The sequence below is a fragment of the Zophobas morio genome, unplaced genomic scaffold (assembly GCF_036711695.1).
Source record: "Zophobas morio isolate AGI-343-1 ecotype UQ-CSIRO unplaced genomic scaffold, CSIRO_AGI_Zmor_V1 ptg000041l, whole genome shotgun sequence".
NCBI classification, from domain to species: Eukaryota; Metazoa; Arthropoda; class Insecta; order Coleoptera; family Tenebrionidae; genus Zophobas; species Zophobas morio.
The window spans coordinates 3425702-3448453 of record NW_026972146.1 but is presented as its reverse complement, the minus strand read 5'-3'; the positions used below and the strand labels follow the sequence as shown (position 1 = coordinate 3448453).

Genomic DNA, 22752 nt, shown 5'->3' with positions numbered 1-22752 from the left:
CTCAATTTTTCAATTTGTAGATATTTTAATTTTTCTTTATTTCAATTAATGGAGAATTGAATTTTTAATTTAGTATTTAAATTTTTCAAGAGCTAGTTTCATTTTCCCAAATTCTAATTTTTAACTGAATTCAAAAAAAGCAAATTTATTAAAACTGAAATGTTCACGATTTTACAGTTTTTGTGTTGTTCAATTTTTATATATTTTTTTATTTATTTGTTCTTATTCTCTCGATCTCCTTTTATTTAAGCTCTGCCCTTCGATTTCATAACCAATAAAAATTCGTCACAGTTGCGATGGGGGGGAGGGGGGCTTAATTTTTTATTTATTTTTATCAGTATGTGTAGGTTTTTTTCAACAACGGTATTTAAAACATATTTGACAAGATAATTTAGAGGTTAGAATTTTAAATAATTTTTAAGCCTATACGATTATTACAAGAAAACAACCAAAGGTAACCTTATTGACGACCTTGGTGTTTTGTTTTTGAGAAAATATAAAAAAACCTTTGGGGCCCTTGGAGATTTGTTTTTGAAAAAGTTTGAAAGAATCTTAGGGAACTCTGGTATATTACTTTTGAAGAATTTAAAACCGTTTTGAGGGCTTTTGGTATTTGGTTTTTGAAAAAATTAGAACGAATTGTGGGAATCTCCGGGTTTTATCTTTTGAAAAATTTGAAAGGATCTTTGGAGTTTTTGATCTGTTTTTTTTAGACAAAAGTAAAACACGTACTTAGAATTTTCTTTTTAAAAAAGTTTGAAAAAATTTTGGATCAATGGTGTTTTTATTTTTTGAAGAATTTGAATTGAGCGAATGCTGAGGGTTCCTGGTGTTTTATTTTAGAAAAAAAAAAATTAAAGTCGCAATTTCAGTCTCTTGCTTTTGAAAGAATCTTGGGGCCCTTGAAGTTCTATTTTTGAAAAATAAAAAAAAAATCATCTTGGGGATCTTTGGTGTTTTGTTAATGAAAAAATTTTAAAGAATCTTAGTGTTCTTCTGTATTTTTATTTTTCAAAAAATTTTAAAGAATCTTGGATGTCTGTGTGTTTTTTTCTGAAGAAGTTGAAAAAAATCTTGGGATAAAAATGCTGTAAGCTTCAATCTAATTTTCCTATTTTACATTTTTTTGGAGTTGTTATTTTTTGATTTTGTAATCTTAATTGTGATACTTTTTTTTAATCGTTGGAAGTCGGTGAAGCTTTGTTTAAGAAATGGATATTTCTCTATAAAAACTGACCATTTTTTAAACATTTTTCTCAGAATAGTATTTTCTGCAATACGATCATGACTCAAATATATGGACTTTGCATTTAAGCTCTTCCCCTCGATCTCATAACCAATAAAAAATTCATCACAATTGAACTCGGGTGGGTGGGTGGGGCTTAATTTTTTATTTATTTTTATTAGTATGTGTAGCTTTTTTTCAATGGTATTTAAAATATGTCACATGATAATTTCTTGGAGAGAAATATGGACTCTGCATTTAAGCTCCGCCCTCTGTCTCACGACGAATAAAAAAATTAATCACAATTGAGATGGGGCGGGTGGCTGGAGCTTATCCTTTGATTTATTTTTTTCGTGTTACACTAGTCTTCTTTCAACAGTAAAATACTTAAAATATCAGAGGGTGAATTTAAGATTAGAATTATGTATTAAGTATCGTGTTGTTGAAAAAAAAAACATTTTTTTTATTTTTCCAAAATGGATATTTCTCCATAATTTATAGACTTCACGGTTTTCCGATTTTAGGTTTTCTAGTTTTGAATTTTGAATTTTCTTATTTTACTTTGTTTGGAGTTTTTTATTTTTTGATTTTGTAATTTTTCGATTTCTCAGATTTTTGATTGCAGTTTTTCGATATTTCAATTCTGCACTTCCTCAATTTTTCAATTTGTAGATATTTTAATTTTTCCTTATTTCAATTAATCGAGATTTGAATTTTTAATTTAGTATTTAAATTTTTCAAGAGCTCGTTTCATTTTCTCAAATTCTAATTTTTAACTGAATTCAAAAAGAGCAAATTTATTAAAACTGAAATGTTCACGATTTTACAGTTTTTGTGTTGTTCAATTTTTATATTTTTATTTATTTATTTGTTCTTTTTCTCTCGATCTCCTTTTATTTAAAGCTCTGCCCCTCGATTTCATAACCAATAAAAATTCGTCACAATTGCGATGGGGGGGGGAGGGGGGCTTAATTTTTTATTTATTTTTATCAGTATGTGTAGGTTTTTTTCAACAACGGTATTTAAAACATATTTGACAAGATAATTTAGAGGTTAGAATTCTAAATAATTTTTATGCCTATACGATTATTACAAGAAAACAACCAAAGGTAACCTTATTGACGACCTTGGTGTTTTGTTTTTGAGAAAATATAAAAAAACCTTTGGGGCCCTTGGAGATTTGTTTTTGAAAAAGTTTGAAAGAATCTTAGGGAACTCTGGTATATTACTTTTGAAGAATTTAAAACCGTTTTGAGGGCTTTTGGTATTTCGTTTTTGAAAAAATTAGAAAGAAATTTGGGAATCTCCGGGTTTTATCTTTTGAAAAATTTGAAAGGATCTTTGGAGTTTTTGATCTTTTTTTTTTAGACAAAAGTAAAACACGTACTTAGAATTTTCTTTTTAAAAAAGTTTGAAAAAATTTGGTGTTTTTATTTTTTGAAGAATTTGAATTGAGCGAATGCTGAGGGTTTCTGGTGTTTTATTTTAGAAAAAAAAATTTAAAGTCGCAATTTCAGTCTCTTGTTTTTGGAAGAATCTTGGGGCCCTTGAAGTTCTACAGCTCTATGGTTTCGTTGACCTTGAGCGCGTGATTTGTTTGTGCGTCGGGGTTAGAATGATAGAATGAAACGAGGGTCATTTTCCAGGTACTTTATTGCATTACCTGAATCTGATAATGCCTAATGTACATACAATACAATAATTCATATGATAATATTAAGATATCTTTATACAAGAATGGTAAATCTCGGGTAACACTTTTGGTACTTAACAAAATAATGTACAAATTTTGTCTTAGTGTAATAGAATTTTGATTTGCCTGCAACAAAAACAAACAGTGTTCCTGTGCCAATGCCATAACTGAACATATAAAAAAGTGTTCGATTAATTAACATAACGAAAAATATATATTACATAAATAAGCTAACAAAAAAGAAAAAAAAATAGTAATAATAATTATGTACACATAATTTCATTACGTAAGAACAAAAATATGGCAAAACCTATAACACAAACACTAATAATTAAATTTAAAAATGCAAATTACTCTTTAAAAAACGAGAACATTATAAAAATCAAGATTAACACATTATGAATGACTTGTTCGCACGATAACAGAAGGGTTTTCGGGATGAGACGCGAGTTAAAGCACTGTGCTACGTCGAAAATACGTCGTATCTGGCTGGTATAAAAAATTCAAAAATCTTATCAAAAATTCTCATGTCGCTCCTTTTCTTGTCAAAAATATGTATCTAAATGTACGTTAAATCACCTGATATGGATATGGCGAATCAGGACAATCGCTATTAAAGCCACAAAGACACAAAGTTTCAAATGCTTCTACGAGTGCCAGGAAAAAGTTTGTGGTATACACATCCGACAAACCTCAATGTACAAGCATTTCTACATCTCACTGTACTAATCTAGTCTACAGGCTTGAATTGTTCTAAGTTTTAACATTTTGTAGTATCACAGACAGGCGCTCTCAAATAAGACGAGGAGGAAACCTCTTAAGAAATCGAGAGAGCAAACGCGTTAAGGAAAATCACGCAACTTACGTAATTTACCGTGAAAATAATCGCCAGGTGCATGTAGCGCGAGGTGGAGCGGACCCACCTCGCCCGACTCCGACGTCACCCGGCGACCACTCCACGGTTTACTTAAAATTAAGTAAACCAATCACAGTAATCATGTAATTAAATCGTTGCCTAAATACTGCTGCCATTGCTACGTCTCCAGGGATGCGATTAAATTGTGATAAACGTTGTTCTGCAGTTCACTGAACATGGACGCGTGCCCGCAACTGAAAGAATTCGAGTCCGTCTCACTCTGGCCCGCGAACCTCAACCTCGAGTCACTCGGTATATTATTATTGATGAAGTTCACACTAAAGTCACCCTTGTCGCCCTCCTCGAGCTTGGCCCGCTTGTGCGGCGCCGCCCCCTCGCCGCCCTCCTCGTCGTCGTCGATGCACGTCAGCATCCTCGGCGTCGGCGGCATGTACAGCTGCTTGAGCACGTCCTGCACGTCGCAGTCCTCCATCTCCTCGAACGAGCGCTTCCGCGCCGCCTTCTCCTCGGGCGCCGGGCCCGCGAAGCCGCCCTCCAGCCCCAGGTTCTCCTCCACCAGCCCGCTGAACACCTCCATGTTCTTCACGCTCACGATCTCCTCGGCCAGCTTGGCGTCGAAGTCGCTCTCCACCGCGAACTCGTGCGCCTCCTCGAACTCGCGCTTCTCGTTCTTGGCGAACTCGCTCTTGATGTTGAGGATGTTGTCGTTGTCGTAGCAGCGGGGGTAGTTGAGCTGCTGCTTCTGCACCTTCTCGTCGCGGGCCTCCTTCTGGAGCCGCTTCATGGTGTTGTTGATGAGCACGGACCGACACAGGCTGGACTCGGGGTCCTCGATCTTCTTGAGTTTGTTCAGACTAATCTTGAGCACTTTCCGACGTTCTTCCTTCTGGCGGTACTTGGCGGAGATCATGGAAGGCCGGTTCTTGGGCGGGGAGTACCCCGTGGGGTACGTACGTGGAGGGCCGAAGATATCGTCGCAGTCGTCACTCACTGCCGGAGGAGATTTCATCGTGGCATCCACGGGGGTCTCGGTTGCTGGAAAAAACCAACTATCAAAATCGAAATAATCACTTGGAGGTGGTGAAGTATCGATAGAATCGAAGTACGATTCATCGAAATCGTAGATGGCGTCGCCAAGTTTGTACAACATGGTGATGGTGATGGCTTAACGAAAAGACGAAGACTGGTAAATTTAAGGGATTTTCGTAAACACGATAATGAGGGTTTCGAAAAGATAAGGACTCGTACCTGATTGGTGGACGGCCAGTACAGGTAAATTATCCCGCAAAATTTCCGCTTAAATGAACAATGAAAACAATACATTCAGTACAAATTGTATTAAACATTTTTTTAAATCTGGTTTTTACAGTTACATTTTCACGACGTAAACTTTGCGACCGCTGTGTTTCGTGAAAATTAAAAAAAATCGGGCGAATTTCTTGGAAATTCAGACTACTCAATTCTTGGAATCCACAAATTCGTTAAGTAGGTAGGTAGTCGAGGGTGCATTTTAACGAGTTCGAGGAAACGGAAATTCGTCAATTGTTAATTAAATAGACGAAGTTCAAATGTGTGGTTTTTGGACGAGAAAGTGTCAAAGTGAAGTTGGACCGCTTTTTGGAAAGAAATATTTTGGTTTTTTGTGGACAAAGTGTTGGTGGAGTCAGTGGTACTAAGATGATTTTCTGGAGGTTCTGTTAGTCGTAAGTTTGGAATGTGGGAATCTTCGGGTTGTTTCTTTTGAAAAATTTGGAAGGATCTTCGGAGTTTTTGATTTTTTTTAGACAAAAGTAATAAAACAAGTACCTACTTGGAATTTTCTTTTTACAAAAATGTTCTGTTATTGAAAAAATTTGAAAGTTTTCCGATTTCAGGTTTTCTAGTCTTCAATCTTTAATTTTTTGATTTTGTAATTTTTTCGAACTATCTTAATTGTGATACTTTTTTTTAATCGTCGTGAGTCGGTGAAGCTTTGTAGCAAAATGGATATTTCTCTATAGAAATTGACAATTTTTTAATCATTTTTCTCAAAATAGTGTTTTCTGCAATGCGATCATGACTCAAACATATGGACTTTGCAATTAAGCTCTGCCCCTCGATCTCATAACCAATAAAAAATTCGTCACAATTGGAATCGGGCGGGTGGGTGGGGCTTAATTTTTTGTTTATTTTTATTAGTATGTGTAGTTTTTTTTCAACGGTATTTAAAACATATTTCACATGATAATTTCTTGTAGAGAAATATGAAGTTTGCGTTTAAGCTCCGCCCTCTGGCTCACGACGAATAAAAAAATTAATCACAATTTTTGTGGCTTATCCTTTGATTTTTTTTTTCGTATTATACTAGTCTTCTTCCAACGGTAAAATACTTAAAATATCAGAGGGTGAATTTAAGATTAGAATTATGTATTAAATATCGTGTTGTTGAAAAAAAAAATTTTTAATTTTCTAAAATGGATATTTCTCTATAAAAATTTACCATTTTTTAAATAGGTTTTAAGTATTTTGTTTTGAAAAGAAAACGTACATCAAGAAAAAAAAACCAATTTTTTAACTGACAATTTATCGACTTTACGGTTTTCCGATTTTAGGTTTTCTAGTTCTGAATTTTTAATTTTCCTATTTTACTTTGTTTGGAGTTTCTTAATTTTTGATTTTGTAATTTTTCGATCTCCCAGATTTTTGATTTGCAGTTTTTCGATATTTCAATTCTGCACTTCTTCAATTTTTCAATTTGTAGAAATTTTTGTTTTTCCTTATTTCAATTAGTCGAGATTTGAATTTTTAATTTAGTATTTAAATTTTTCAAGAGCTCGTTTCATTTTCCCAAATTCTAATTTTTAACTGAATTCAAAAAGAACAAATTTGTTAAAACTGGAATTTTCACGATTTTACAGTTTTTGGGTTTTTCAATTTTTGTATTTAATTTTTCTTAACTAATTAATTTTTAATTGCTTTCACCGCGTTTATTTATTTATTTGTTCTTTTTCTCTCGATCTACTTTTATTTAAGCTCTGCCCCTCGATCTCATAACCAATTAAAAATCGTCACAATTGAGATGGGGCGGGTGGGCGGGGCTTAATTTTTTATTTTTTTCTTCTTAGTGTGTGCAGTGCAGTTTTTTTCAACAACACGATACTTAAAACATATTTCACATGGTAATTAAGAGGTTAGATTTCTAAATTATTTTTTATGCCTATACGATTATTACAAGAAAACAACTAAAGGTAACCTTATTGACGACCTTGGTGTTTTGTTTTTGAAAAAATATAAAAAAAATCTTTGGGGCCCTTGGAGATTTGTTTATTAAAAAGTTTGAAAGAATCTTGGGGAACTCTGGTATATTACTTTTGAAGAATTTAAAGCAGTTTTGAAGGCTTTTGGTGTTTCATTTTTGAAAAAATTTGAAAGAATCTTTGACGTTTTTGGTCTTTTTTTTAGACAAAAGTAAAACACGTACTTGGAATTTTCTTTTTAAAAAAAGTTTGAAAAAATTTTTGAACAATGGTGTTTTTATTTTTTGAAAAATTTGAATTGAACGAATGCTGAGGGTTCCTGGTGTTTTATTTTAGAAAAAAAAAAAAAAAATTTAAAGTCTCAATTTCAGCCTCTTGTTTTTGAAAAAATCTTGGGGCCCCTGATGTTCTATTTTTGAAAAATAAAAAAAAAAATCTTGGGGATCTTTGGTGTTTAGTTAATGAAAAAATTTTAAAGAATCTTTGGGTTCTTCTGTATTTTTATTTTTCAAAAAATTTTAAAGAATCTTGGAAGTTTGCGTGTTTTTTTCTGAAGAAGTTAAAAAAAATCTTGGGATAAAAATGCTGTTAGTTTCAACCTAATTTTTTTTTCCTATTTTACATTTTTTTGGAGTTGTTATTTTTTGATTTTTTATTTTTTTCTTAATCGTCGTGAGCCGATGAAGCTTTGTAGCAAAATAGATATTTCTCCATAAAAATTGACAATTTTTAAACATTTTTCTCAAAATAGTATTTTCTGCAATACAATCATGACTCAAACATATGGACTTTGCATTTAAGCTCTGCCCCTCGATCTCATAACCAATAAAAAAGTCGTCAATATTTTTATTAGTATGTGTAGTTTTTTTCAACAACGGTATTTAAAACATTCTGCATTTAAGCTCCGCCCTCTGTCTCATGACGAATAAAAAAATTAATCACGATTGAGATGGGGCGGGTGGGTGGGGCTTATCCTTTGATCTTTTTTCCTATTATACTAGTCTTCTTTCAATAGTAAAATACTTAATACTTACTTAAAATTTAAGATTAGAATTATGAATTAAGTATCGGGTTGTTGAAAAAAACTATATACCTTAAGAAAAAGATGTCAATGATTAAGCCCCACCCACCCGCCCTATTTCAATTCTGATGCATTTTTAATTTTCCTATTTTACTTTGTTCGGAGTTTTTAATTTTTTTGATTTTGTAATTTTTCGATATTTCAATTCTCCACTTCCTCAATTTTTCAATTTAGTATTGAAATTTTTCAAAAACTCGTTTCATTTTCCCAAATTCTAATTTTTAACTGAATTCAAAAACAGCAAATTTATTAAAACTGAAATTTTCGCGATTTTACAGTTTTTGGATTTTTAAGAATTAAAAAAAACCTTGGGGCATTTGGTGGTTTGGTATTGAAAAAAATTGAAATAATCTTTGGGCTCTCGTGTATTTTTATTTTTGAAAAAATTTCAAAGAATCTTGGGGATGCCTGGTGTTTTTTTTTAAGAATCTCAGAAACACTTGATTTGTTTTTGAAAAATTTGAAAAAATCTTGTCCTTGGTTTTTGAATTATTTAAAAGAATATTGGAGTTTTGTTTTTCAAAAATGTACAAAAAATCTTTGGGCCATGGAGATTTGTTTTTGAAAGTTGAAAGAATTTTGTATTTTTATGTGAACAATTTCAAAAAATGCTGCGAGTTCCGGGTGTTTTATTTTCGAAAAAATTGTTTAAGATCTCAAGAACACTTGGTGTCTTGTTTTTGAAAGAATTTGAAGCAATTTCAGGGGTCTTTGGTGATTTGTTTTTGAAAAAGTTTGATCGAATCTTTGGACTTTTTGATCTTTTTTTTAGGAAAAATGCAAGAGGTACTTGGATTTGTTTTTACATAAGTTGGAAAAAGTGTCAGACCAATGGTATTTTTATTTTTGGAAGAGGTTGAAAGAATTTTGGGAATGTCTGGTGTTTTTATTTTTTGAAAGATTTGAATTGACCGAATGCTCAGAGTTCCTGGTGTTTTATTCTAGAAAAACAATTTAAAAGTCCTAATTTCAGTCTCTTATTTTTGAAAGAACCTAGAAGTTTAAGAATTAAAAAAAATCTTGGAGGCATTTGTGGTTTGGTATTGAAAAAATTTGAAACAATCTTTGGGCCCTCCTGTATTTTTATTTTTGAAAAAATTAAGAATCTTGGGAGTCGGCATGTTTTTTTCTGAAAAAATTGAAAAAATCTTCGGGATCCCTGGTGTTTTTTTAACAATCTCAGAAAGACTTGTGATTTGTTTTTCAAAGAATTTGAAAAAATCTTGTCTTTGGTTTTTGAATTATTTAAAAGAATATTGGGGGCGCTTGGACTTTTGTTTTTCAAAAATGTACAAAAATCTTTGGAATTTGGACATTTTTTTTGAAAGTTGAAATAATTGTTGTTTTTATGTGAAGAATTTGCAAAAATGCTGAGAGTTCTTGCTGTTTTATGTTGGGAAACCCAGGTATATTTTTGAAGAATTTAAAAGAGTTTTGAGAACTTTTGTATTTCGTTTTTGAAAAAATTTGAAAAAAATTTGAGTGTCTCCGGATTTTATCTTTTGAAAAATTTGGAAGAATTTTTGGAGTTTTTGGTCTTTTTTTGACAAAGGTGAAAGAAGTACTTGGAATTTGAAAAAAGTTGGAAACAATGTCGGACCAATGGTGTTTTTATTTTTGGAAGAGGTTGAACGAATTTTGGGAAACTCTGGTGTTTTTATTGTTTGAAAAATTTGAATTGACCGAATGTTCAGGGTTCCTGGTGTTTTAAGTATTCTAGAAAAACCTTTGCCTTTGGTGTTCTATTTTTTAAGAATGAAAAAAAAATTGGGCCTTTGGTGTTTTGTTATTGGAAAAATTTGACAGAATCTTTGGGATCTCCATTTGTATTTTTGAAAAAATTTCAAAGAATCTTGGGAGTCTGCATGTTTTTTTCTGAAGAAATTGAAAAAATCTTGGAGGTCCGTGATGTTTTTTTTTTTAAGAATCTCAGAAAGACTTGGGGATTTGTTTTTCAAAAATGTACAAAAATCTTTGGACCATGGCGATGTTTTTGTAAGAATTTGAAAGAATCTTGGGGAAACCTGCTGTATTATTTTTGAATAATTTTAAAAAATTTTGGGGGCTTTTTCTTTTGAAAAATTTGAAAGAATCTTTGGAGTTCTTGTTTTTTTTTTAAGAATTTGAATTTTGCTGAGGATTCTGGGTGTTTTATTTTAGGGAAAAAAAGTCTCAATCTCACTCTCTTGTTTTTGAAAGAATCTTGAAGCCCCTGGTGTTCTATTTTTTTAAAAATTACAAAAAAAATCTTGGGGCCTTTGGTGTTTTGTTATTGAAAAAATTTGAAGGAGTCTTTGGGCCTTCTGTATTTTTATTTTTGAAAAAATTTCGCAGAATCTTGGGAGTCTTTAGTCCTTAGTGTATTTAATGTTTGAATAATATGAAGAAATTTTGATGCTCCCTGATGTTTTATTTTTTTTAACAGTCTCAGATTTTAATAATAATAATAATACCATTTTTGGAAGAATTTGAAAGAATCTTAGGAGCCCTTGGTGTTTCGTTTTTGAAAAAATATAAAAAAAATCTGGGGCCCTTGGAGATTTTTTTTTTGAAAAAGTTTGAAAAAATCCTAAGAAACTCTGCTGTATGAAGAATTTGGAAGAATTTTGGGGGCTTTTGGTATTTCGTTTTTGAAAAAATTTGAAACAAACTTGTGAGTCAACGGGTCTGAAAAAATCTTGGACCTATGGGTGTTTTTATTTTTTGAAGAATTTGAATTCAAAGAATGCTAAGGGTTCCTGGTGGTTTATTTAAAAAAAAAAAATAAAAGTCTCCGAAACATTTGATTTTTAAAGAATCTTGGGATCCTTGGTGTTTTATTTTTAAAGATTAAAAAAAAATTTGGGGGCTTTGGTGTTTTGTTTTTGAAAAAATTGACAGAATATTGGGAGTTCTCCTGCATTCTTTTTATTTCAAAAAATCTTTGGAGTCTTCCTGGTATTTTTTATAGAAGTTTAAAAAAATATTTTTGAGAGTCAAATCTTTGGCCATGCAGATTTGTTTTTGAAAAAAATTGAAAGAATCTTGAAACTCTTCCGATATTTTTTTAAGAATTTTGGAAGAATTCAAAGAGTTCAATTGTTTCATTTTAGAAAGAATTTTTAAAAATGTCAGGAACACTTGTTTTTTTAGAGAAAATTTGAAAGCAACTTGAAGGTGTTTTATTTCTGCAGAAGTTAAAAGAATCTTGGGTGTCCTTAGTCTTTCGTGGTTAAAAAAATTTCATGTTTCAATTTTGAAAAAAATTCCCAGTTTGGAAAAAATCGAAGCATTTTCTATAATCTCCACATTTAACTTTTAAAAGGTTGTAATAGAATTGCCATCAAAGTATGAACTCCTGTCAAATAATGTTCATTACCTGACTAAGCTTTCTTTTCTACCTGGTCTGACCCTATTTCACTGTCGCTCCGCTTGATTGACCTGACTCGCTGCAGATGTTTATTCATAATCAGAAGGGTAATAAATAATACTTGACAGAAGTTTATACTTTTATCGTACTCCTATTATCTTTGTTTGTCACTTTTGTTTGCCAGGACTATAGTTTCAGAGCTGTCTTAAATTAGTTTGTCACACTTTGTCCAAAATGACCAGGATCTTGCGAACTCAAAACATGTGTAGAACATTAGGAATTTGGACCCAAAATGGAGCACGATACAATTTATAATCCAATTAAAAATACTTTCCCTTTTGGAAAAAAAAGTATTTGATACGTCGCAGAAAAAATAAAGATAAAACTGATTGTGAAAATCCACGCTATATTTAGATATTACTTAACATAATATTAACAAACCAAATTTTATCCTACATTGGTATCTCGACGAGCGCAATCACGCTTTCGAAATTCGCACTTATCTACAGATTTTTAAAGATAAATATATATCGAAAAATAATTGTTCAGAGAAATAAAACAGTCTTCTATTGTTGAAGGTCAGCCGTCCGTTTTCAAGTGTCACTTATTTAAAAACTGTAAAGGCCAGCTTGAAATTTATAAAAACCATTGACGCTAACCTAGTGAGATGATGGCCATTACACTTTATTCCATCTTCAACATCTAGGTTACCACCACCGACCAAAAAAATACGAGTAGTCTAATTAATTCAACCGCAACTTTTCAAAGTTTCCTAATATTTTATTTTTATTTAACGCGACACTTTGCATATTTTAGCCACACCTCAAATCAAACACGAATAAAATAATTCTCAGTTCGCTTCCGATTCAGCCGGAAACGCCACCAACTTTCAAATTTGGCAGCCCCATTTTCGAATTGTGCCAGGAACCAAGATACTGTATATTGCGTAAATTCGCCAAAACTCCCGTTAATTAGCCGCGCACCGTTTTTAATGGTCTTTGTCGATACAGTTATTTTCAAGAAAGTTTCTCAAGGCTGAGACAGTGGCGGAGATGTTCGCGATTCGAGTAAAATTCGCGTTGGATTAGATTATATTAGGAACACGTCCGAGTTGAACCTTGACAGCGGACGCGTAGTAGTTTCGTCAAGGCTCTTCAGATCAACAACAAAATAATAAAAGCAGAACGGTTATGAATTTTCCCGTTTTCGCGCTTGTTTATGCGTTTTTTCATGGTGAGTGTTGGGTGTGTGGTAACAATTCGAGTGAAAGCGCTGAATTCCCCCGAGGAGACGGCGGTTCGCAGTCTTTTCAAATTTTGACGAAAAATATGTTGACCGATTGACTTTAAATCAAACGAAAGTGGTGACCTCGATGCAACAACACAACAAAAGTTTCTACTGATGATAATTCGACAAATTAGAAAAAATGTCGTATCCATTAGTGCGACACGCAGCGGTTTACGCATCCGGTTAAGCAGCCTTATTTTTTAAGGTCGTCGGGTGCCACTCACTTAAACATTTTCATATTGATCGTCGAATTTATTAAAAAGGTTCCCCGCTGAAACAAGTTCTGATAAACGGTTTTGCATCGAATCGATGAGTGTTAATAATTAATAACATTTCTAATAAAATTGGCTTTCCAGTTGGGGAATTGTGTCGAAACATGTAAATAAATATAGGGTGCGTGTACTACGAATTACCCCTTTAATAAATGGTTGTGTGAACGATATTATCGGCGGACACAAATTACCGCTGAATTGGGGGGATAGAGTAAGTGACAATTTTATTTCGATTCGGGAATTATGTTAATAAGATTTTTATGATACGTATCGGACTGACCGCAAGTTCACGGTCGGAATCATTTATAACTGCATATATTAGCATTATTGTTGACCACTTATGGATGTTGTCGCCCTAACCTCACTTCCGTTTGACACATGGACGCATCTCGGACGAAAGTACGCCCTCCATTTGGCATTGTGTGGCACGAATAACTTATTGACCAGCCGTAGCAGCGACAATTAGTGCAGCGCAGCCATAAATCCGCTCAATACGGAGTACAACAATGTTGATAAACGGTTTAATTAACACGAAAATAATATTTTAATCAATCATGGCTGATTACTGTTTGTGTGAACACAAAAGGTTATCGAGTGCGTAGATAAAATCGTGTGTGAAATGAAAATCGTTACGGCATCATGTTTAAGAGCGGAAAAAGCATTGTAGGTTGTTTAGCGTCCTACGCCCTTCCAGCGGGAGGGAGAGCTCCGACGAGGGAGAGAGCGAAAATCCACTAACCCTCTTGATTTATATTTTTTTATATTTGTTAATTTAAAGCGTGACTCTCATGGAAAAATACAAATTTAAGGATTTTTCTCATTTTCTCGGCAAATGTACTTTGTTTCGGTAATAATGACGCGACTTAATGACGTCACGTTCGCCCCGAACGCACTTTAATGAGGTTATCAATTGCGGGGCGAAAAAGGGGCTTTTTTCGACCGATCCGGGTTAATTGTGGCGGTGCAGTCTAGATTATATCAGTAATGGCGTAATTGTGTAATTAATTAGGAGCTAACATCGCGGACACGTACAAAGGAGACGTTCTTTTGCGCTTTCTCTCGTGTTTGACTTTCACCCTTGAACAGCCGGATTACAAAATGAGTGAATGGAAGTCATAATTGAAGAATTCGACTGGAAACGTCTACGAATGGGAAAAAAGATACGGCAGACAATCGAGATCGAACGGTAACAGCCGCCGTGGCGTTTTTTACAGTTTGCAGGTTATTAAATAAGACTGGCGAGATGAATGTGCCCGGTTTGAATGTTGTGAATATGAGCTTTAAGTGCTTTTGCGAGTAATTCGTGTTATCATGCCTTGATGGGCTGGAAATGGGCGCCGGATCGATAGGCGACTTCGCTGGATCCTCCGGTGGAACCTCTTATACACACACGTACGAGTTCACGCACAACAAAAGTCGAAAAACATGTGTTCGTTAACACTTCGGAGGTTAAATGGTTATTTATAGTTAAAAGGCTTTCGAAAACCTTTAAAGGTCGCACTGTGATGGCTAAAGAAAGTGAAAGTTACAAGTCCGCTGGGTCGAATTGGGTGTTTTAATCCATTTAATTGCAATAATAAACACGTGACAATCAACAGTAGCTTTATCTCCCGGGACATAAGTACGAAAATCGTCACTTTACCTGGAATGACACGCTTCGCACGCATTTTTAGTAACACTTTTTGTTTTTCTTCAAGACAAGATGAAAGAGATTTTTTTGTCGAGTGTTTTTGGCGGACGTCATTGTTTTTTACAAATTTATGTTGATTCTTAGAGATATATAAACAACATTCATACACGTACAACGACGGTAAACTCAATAGATTATATTTAACAAAGGAATTTCTGCAAGAATGCCTTTGAGGAAAATTAGACACAATACTCGAGATTTTTTCTGTACAATAAAAACATCCCGGGCTGCTGCTGAACCTAATCATCAATACATGGTCAACATGTATAGTCCTGGCAATAGAAGCGGCCTTAAGGCCACTGATATTTACCAGGACTATACACGTTCTCTTGTGGTTTATCGATGCGTGTTAAATTTTTACCCTAGAGGTTAAAATTTTTGGGAAAAATCTATCCTATTGACCAATTTTTTTTAATAAAACCTGAACGTGCTCGCTGTGCTCGCTAAAGTATGTTTTTTAATTTTGAAATAATCTTGGGGTTCTTGGGGTTTTATTTTTTTGTTTGATGAAAAATTGAAAAATCGCATATCGAAAATTTAAATAAATGAAAATTGAAAAATCTGAAAACTCGAAGGATTTTAAATCGAAAAATTGGAAAATTTAAAAATTGCTGGAAGGTCATTGCAACAGAACTTCCCTCGCCCCAATTTTTATTTTTTTTGTTCCTTCATTTTTTCGAGTTTTCAAGTTTAAATTTTTCAATTTTTCAAATTTTCAATTCAATTTCTAGATTTTGCAAGTTTTCCTTTCAATTTTTTATTTTCTTTATTTTTACAATTTTTCATGTTCCGATTTTCTAATTTTGTTTTTTCAATTTCACTTTTTTTCAATTTTTTGTTTCGTCAGTTGTTCAATTTTTCGTTTTTGCCCCACCCACCCTCCCCAATCTCAACTGTGATTAATTTCATATAGTAAATTCTTGTAGAGAAATGATAATTTTGAAACTAAACTCCGCCCTTCAGTTCACGATGAATAAAACATCGTCACAATTGAGAAGGGGTGGGTGGGTGGGGCTTATATTTTATCCTACTTCTTCTAAAATTCTGTAGAAAAAAGCTAAACTCAACCCCCCCGACCTCTTTTCTCCATCCCTCTGACTTATTTTATTTATTGTAAAATGGGAATTCAATTCTATTTTGACAAGCGGTACAATCTCAGAATTAAAACAAAGTCAAAAGATTAATTTGTGGATTTATTTTAAAATTCGAGAAAAAAACAGAAAAATTGTTTTTTTTTCAGAAAATTCAAAATTCTTTTATGGTGATCTTAAAATAGTATTTTTTTAAATGGAAACGAATTTTGGATGTTTTCAATTTTTTTTTTTTTTTAAATTAACCTAGTTGTGTTAAGCCACAGAATTGGAAATTTCGTTCCGAAAATACTAAATTCTTTTATGGTCGTCTTGAATTTTTTTTCAACTGAATTGAGCTTTCAAAATTATTTCGAAAAAATTTAGATTGTTGTTGAGTCAAGACATTAAATTTTCTTGAAAACCAAAATTTTCGTAGTGAAAAATTAATGAGTAGATTTACGATCTTTGGATTTGAAGAAAATAATTAATAGTATTACGAGTAGTCATACTAGAATGAAAAGTGGGCGGGATTATTGCTATTGCTTGCTTATGAAAGCCTCTATAAGAAAAAAATTAAATTAGCCCCGCCCACCCACCCGTTCTTTTTTTCGTATGAGATGAGAAATGCATTTTTTATAACAAATAGTAGAATAATAAAAAAAAATACGTAAAATTATTTCGAAACAATTTCGATAGTTTTTGAGTCAAGGGATTAAATTTTTTTAAAAACCAAAATTTTCGTAGTGAAAAATTAATGAGTAGATTTACGATCTTTGGATTTGAAGAGAATAATTAATAGTATTACGAGTAGTCACAATAGAATGCAAAGTGGGCGGGGTTATTGCTATTGATTCCTTATAAAAGACTCTATGAGAAAAAAAATGCATTTTTATAGCAAATAGTATAATAATAAAAAAAATACGTAAAATCATTTCGAAAAAATTTCGATAGTTGTTGCGTCACAATTGGGAAGGGGTGGGTGGGCGGGGCTTATATTTTGTCTATTTTTTTCTTAATATACGAAGTCTTCTTGTCGCAACAAGAAATCTAAAACATGTTTAACTATCCTTTGTTGAAAAAAAACTCTAAATATTAACAAACAAAAAACCAAAAAGTAAGCCCCACCCACCCGCCCTAATCTCAATTGTGATGAGTTTCATATAATTTCTTGTAGAGAATGAGAATTTTGAAACTAAACTCCGCCCTTCAGCTCACGATGAACAAAGCATTCGTCACAATAGGGAACGGGCGGGTGGGCGGGGCTTATATTTTATCCTAGTTTTTTTTAATATGCGGAGTCTTCTTTTCCCAACAAGAAGCCGACAGCATGTTTAACTATTCTTTGTTGAAAGAAAACTATATATATAAAAAAAAAACAAAGATTAAGCCCCACCCACCCGCCCCAATCTCAATTGTGATGAATTTCATATGGTAATTTCTTGTAGAGAAATGAAGATTTTGCAGCTAAACTCCGCCCGTCAGCTCACGATGAACAAAGCATTCGTCACAATAGGGAACGGGCGGGTGGGCGGGGCTTATATTTGGTTCATTTTTTCTTAATATACGAAGTATTCTTTTCCTAACAAGAAACCAAAAACATGTTTAGCTATCCCTAGTTGAAATTAAACTCTATATATAAAAAAAAACAACAAAAATTAAGCCCCACCCACTCACCCGGATCTCAGTTGTGATTAGTTTTGCATTTCTAATCAGACCGAAGGACGCTTATAACATCAATATTCCTCTAAAAAATTCTATCCTTTAAAAACATATTTCATATGGTAATTTCTTTTTTTGCAACTGAACTCCGCCCCTCAGCTCACGATCAATAAAATATTCATCACAACTGAGATCGGGGCGGGTGGGTGGGGTTTAATTTTTCTTTGTTTTTTTTTAATATATAGTTTTCTTTCAACAAGGGATAGGTGAACATATTGTCAGTTTCTTGTCGGGAAAAGAAGGCTTCGTATATTAAGAAAAAAATGGACAAAATATAAGCCCCGCCCACCCACCCCTTCTCAATTGTGATGAATGCTTTATTCATCGTGAGCTGACGGGCGGAGTTTAGCTGCAAAATCCTCATTTCTCTACAAGAAATTACCATATGAAATATGTTTTTAAAAGGATAGAATTTTTTAGAGAAATATTGATGTTACAATTAAACTCCGCCCTTCGGTTTGATTACGAATGAAAAACTCATCACTACAACTTAACTCCGCCCTTCAGGTCACGATGAATAAAATATTCATCACAATTGGGAAGGGGTGGGTGGGCGGGGCTTATATTTGGTCCATTTTTTCGTAATATACGAAGTCTTCTTTTCCTAACAAAAAACCTAAAACATGTTTAACTATCGTTTGTTGAAAGAACACTCTACATATTAAAAAAAAACAAAAACAAAAATTAAGCCCCACCCAGCCACCCGGATCTCAGTTGTGATGAGTTTTGCAATCCTAATCAGACCAAAGGGCGCTTGTAACATCAATATTCCTCTAAAAAATTCTATCCTTTAAAAACATATTTCATATGGTAATTTTTTTCGCAACTAAACTCCGCCCTTCAGCTCACGATGAAAAAATTATTCATCACAACTGAGATCAGGGCGGGTGGGTGGGGCTTAATTTTTGTTTTGTTTTTTTTTATATATATATATATATATATATATAGTTTTCTTTCAACAAGGGATAATTGACCATATTGTCAGTTTCTTGTTGGAAAAAGAAGACTTCGTATATTAAGAAAAAAAAAAATGGACAAAATATAAGCCCCGCCCACCCACCCCTTCTCTATTGTAACGAATACTTTATTCATCGTGAGCTGACGAACGGAGTTTAGCTGCAAAAATCCTCATTTCTCTACAAGAAATTACCGCATGAAATATGTTTTTAAAAGAATAGAATTTTTTAGAGAAATATTGATGGTGCAATTAAACTCCGCCCTTCGGTCTGATTAGGAATGAAAAACTCATCACAATTCAGATTGGGGCGAGTGGGTGGGGCTTAATTTTTGTTTGTTTTTGTTTAAACATATATAGTTTTCTTTCAACAAAGGATATTTAAACATATTGTCAGTTTCTTATTGGGAAAAGAAAACTTCGTATATTAAGAAAAAAGGGAAAAAATATAAGCCCCGCCCACCCACCCCTTCCCAATTGTGACGAATGCTTTATTCATCGTGAGCTGACGGGCGGAGTTTAGCTGCAAAATCCTCATTTCTCTATAAAAAATTACCATATGAAATATGTTTTAAAAGGATAGAATTTTTTAGAGAAATATTGATGTTACAATTAAACTCCGCCCTTCAGTCTGATTACGAATGAAAAACTCATCACCACAAATAAACTCCGCCCTTCAACTCACGGCGAATACAATATTCATCACAACTGGGAACGGGTGGGTGGGCGGGGCTTATATTTGGTCCGATTTTTCTTAATGTACGAAGTCTTGTTTCCCTAACAAAAAACGGGAGATTACTTTTTTCGTAATGAAGGGGCAATTCGTCCGATGGACTCGATTATGCAAAATTTGCAAATTGAAGAAACAAAAAAATATGAAAAAATAAAAATCTTAAAGCGAAATATTGAAGAAAGGAAAAATTGAAAAACCTAAAAACTCGAAAAAATCGCATTTTTGCTAATTTTCTTCAGGCGCGAGGGAAGTCCTGTGGAAACAACCTTCGACCTCGTAAATTTTAACCACAAATACGAAATAACTGTCGCAACGATTAAAAAGTGAAAGTACCCGACGTCCGAAAAACCTCTCAAGAAGTACAATTTTAGTGTGAACTCGTCGAACCCGAAGAAATCCGACTTTTCACCGCCGCCGCGACCCATCACCCCGCCCCCGTTCCCCAGCACGTGAAACCCATAAATGAGTCAAGGGATCCAGCAAGGTTGGCTCGTTGTTACCTTGACGGCCCCACGACCACTTAATAAATCCCTGAAACGCATCCGTTTAGCCAATGCGGGCAAAAATTCCCCGACACGCCACAGCTCCATCCACAGCATAAACCATTTCTGGTTCTGGTAGTCGGCTCGAGAAAGTCGTTCATGTGCCGTGGCGCAATGGAGCAGATAACTTGTAAATTACGCCGCTATCGAGCAAGTAATTTCCGCCAGATCCGATCATTTTTCATGCATTGTTGCTGGTTCGGGTGTCGCGGCCTTGACACCAAACCGAATTTTCCGCCCGCATCGCTATTATTATTGTTAATATCCGGCTCGCAGGACCGAAGCGTACGCCACTGCGCTCGGATGCCACTGCCTTACATAACCATGTGTGTAACATCACAGTTGCACCCGAAATAGCCGAGAAATGCCAAGAATGCAGCGATCGACGAGATTTTTGTCTTCGGTGGTGGTTGTGGATGAGTATCGATTCACAATGAAGTAATTAAAATGTGGGTGAATTGTTATCAAACAATGTGCTTGCTGTGATAATTAAAGGTCTGTGTGCTACGTGATTGCGACTCAAGGTTGGGTTGCTTTTAAACAATAAGCTGGGATAGTTTTTCATTGAAAACTGATGGCGGTTTTTGCGTTTGATGGAAGTGGGTTAGTTTTACGGACGGCGTTGTGAGGGAAAGGAGAGGATTATTAGGGTCTGTGCTGCTTAATGCGAGTTTACCATTTTGTTATCTGTGAAGCTATAAATCATTTTACCTAAAAGGAATTTACCTGCCAGTTATCGGACCGACCGATTGCTTATGCCATAAATACTTTCGTATATTACACCTTGAGAAGGAAAACTCGTAAATAAACATACATCCAGATTCATTTTTTGAGACGCTTTGTTCCTCGAATTATACATCTGGTACATAGTTGCGGTAATTTTTTGCAATTTCGTTAGTCGTTACTGTTAAAAGATGCACATGCGCATGTTCGTATTCACTCTAATTTTACACTTGACGCGTGGCTCGGTGAAAGCACAATTTTTTGACAAGTGACAGCTGACACGACGGAAACGCCCGAAGTGGTGTTCGTTGAATCAGTAATAAAACGTCCAAAATTATTTCAAATTAAAAAAAAACACAAGAGACCTCCAAGATTTTTCCGGTGCTTTAAAAGAGACACTCAAGATTTTTTCTAATTCTTTCAAAGGAGACTCAAGATTTTTTCACATTCTAAAAAAAAAATGGACACCAAGGAGATCCAAGATTTTTTCTATTTTTGAATAAAATAAAATAGTGGGGCTCCCAAGAATTTTCCACATTTTGAAAAACAAGTACCTAGGACGCCAGAATTTTTTCAAATTTTCTCAAAAATAAAACAGAAGGGGACCCAATTTTCTTTCACATTCTTCAAAAAAAAGGACACTAGGAGTCCTAAATACTAATTATTTAAATAACAAAATACTAAGAAACCCAAAATTATTTCAAGCTGCTTTAAAAAAGAATAAGGACCTCCAGGATTTTCCTGATTCTTTAAAAAATAAGACACTAGATGTTCTCAAATTGTTTCAAGTTCTCAAAAAAAAAACTTCAGAAACTAACAGCATTTATTTCTAATTTGTTAAAAAATAAAACACTAGGAAACCCAAGATTCTTTCACATTCTAAAAAAAAAAAATGGATACCAAGGAGACCCAAGTTTTTTTCTACTTTTGTATAAAATAAAATAGTAGGGCTCCCAAGAATTTTCCACATTTTGAAAAACAAGTACCTAGGGCCGCAGAATTTTTTCAAATTTTTTCAAAAATAAAACAGAAGGGAACCCAATATTCTTTGACATTCTATTTGAAACTAAAATACCAAGGAACCCAAAATTATTTCACACTGTTTTAAAAAACAATAAGGACCTCCAGGATTTTCCTGATTCTATAAAAAATAAGACACTAGGTGTTCTCAAATTATTTCAAATTTTCAAAAAAAAAACTTCAGAAGCTAACAGCATTTATTTCTAATCTGTTCAAAAATAAAACACTAGGAAACCCAAAATAATTTCAAATTAAAAAAAAAATCACCAGAGACCTCCAAGATTTTTTCTGGTGATTCAAAAGAGACATTAGGGATCCTCAAGATTTTTTTTAATTCTTTCAAAGGAGACTCAAGATTCTTTCACATTCTAAAAAAAAATGGATACCAAGGAGACCCAAGTTTTTTTCTACTTTTGTATAAAATAAAATAGTAGGGCTCCCAAGAATTTTCCTCATTTTGAAAAACAAGTACCTAGGGCCGCAGAATTTTTTCAAATTTTTTCAAAAATAAAACAGAAGGGAACCCAATATTCTTTGACATTCTATTTGAAACTAAAATACCAAGGAACCCAAAATTATTTCAGACTGTTTTAAAAAACAATAAGGACCTCCAGGATTTTCCTGATTCTATAAAAAATAAGACACTAGGTGTTCTCAAATTATTTCAAATTTTCAAAAAAAAAAACTTCAGAAGCTAACAACATTTATTTCTAATCTGTTCAAAAATAAAACACTAGGAAACCCAAAATTATTTCAAATTAAAAAAAAAATCACCAGAGACCTCCAAGATTTTTTCTGGTGATTCAAAAGAGACATTAGGGATCCTCAAGATTTTTTTTAATTCTTTCAAAGGAGACTCAAGATTCTTTCACATTCTAAAAAAAAAAATGGATACCAAGGAGACCCAAGTTTTTTTCTACTTTTGTATAAAATAAAATAGTAGGGCTCCCAAGAATTTTCCTCATTTTGAAAAACAAGTACCTAGGGCCGCAGAATTTTTTCAAATTTTTTCAAAAATAAAACAGAAGGGAACCCAATATTCTTTGACATTCTATTTGAAACTAAAATACCAAGGAACCCAAAATTATTTCAGACTGTTTTAAAAAACAATAAGGACCTCCAGGATTTTCCTGATTCTATAAAAAATAAGACACTAGGTGTTCTCAAATTATTTCAAATTTTCAAAAAAAAAAACTTCAGAAGCTAACAACATTTATTTCTAATCTGTTCAAAAATAAAACACTAGGAAACCCAAAATTATTTCAAATTAAAAAAAA

General features: G+C 33.4%; 1 protein-coding gene across 8 annotated transcripts in view; it reads right to left on the bottom strand.

Moving 5' to 3' along the window:
- Positions 1-2860: 2860 nt before the first annotated feature.
- The window catches only part of LOC135140882 (uncharacterized), a 60668-nt gene continuing 40776 nt past the window's right edge, over positions 2861-22752 (bottom strand). For all 8 annotated transcript variants that reach the window (XM_064071617.1, XM_064071621.1, XM_064071620.1 and 5 more), the window contains one exon: positions 2861-4830. In XM_064071617.1, coding sequence (XP_063927687.1) covers positions 3953-4830 — 878 coding nt within the window. In that variant the 3' untranslated portion in view covers positions 2861-3952. The remainder of the gene's footprint in view (positions 4831-22752) is intronic.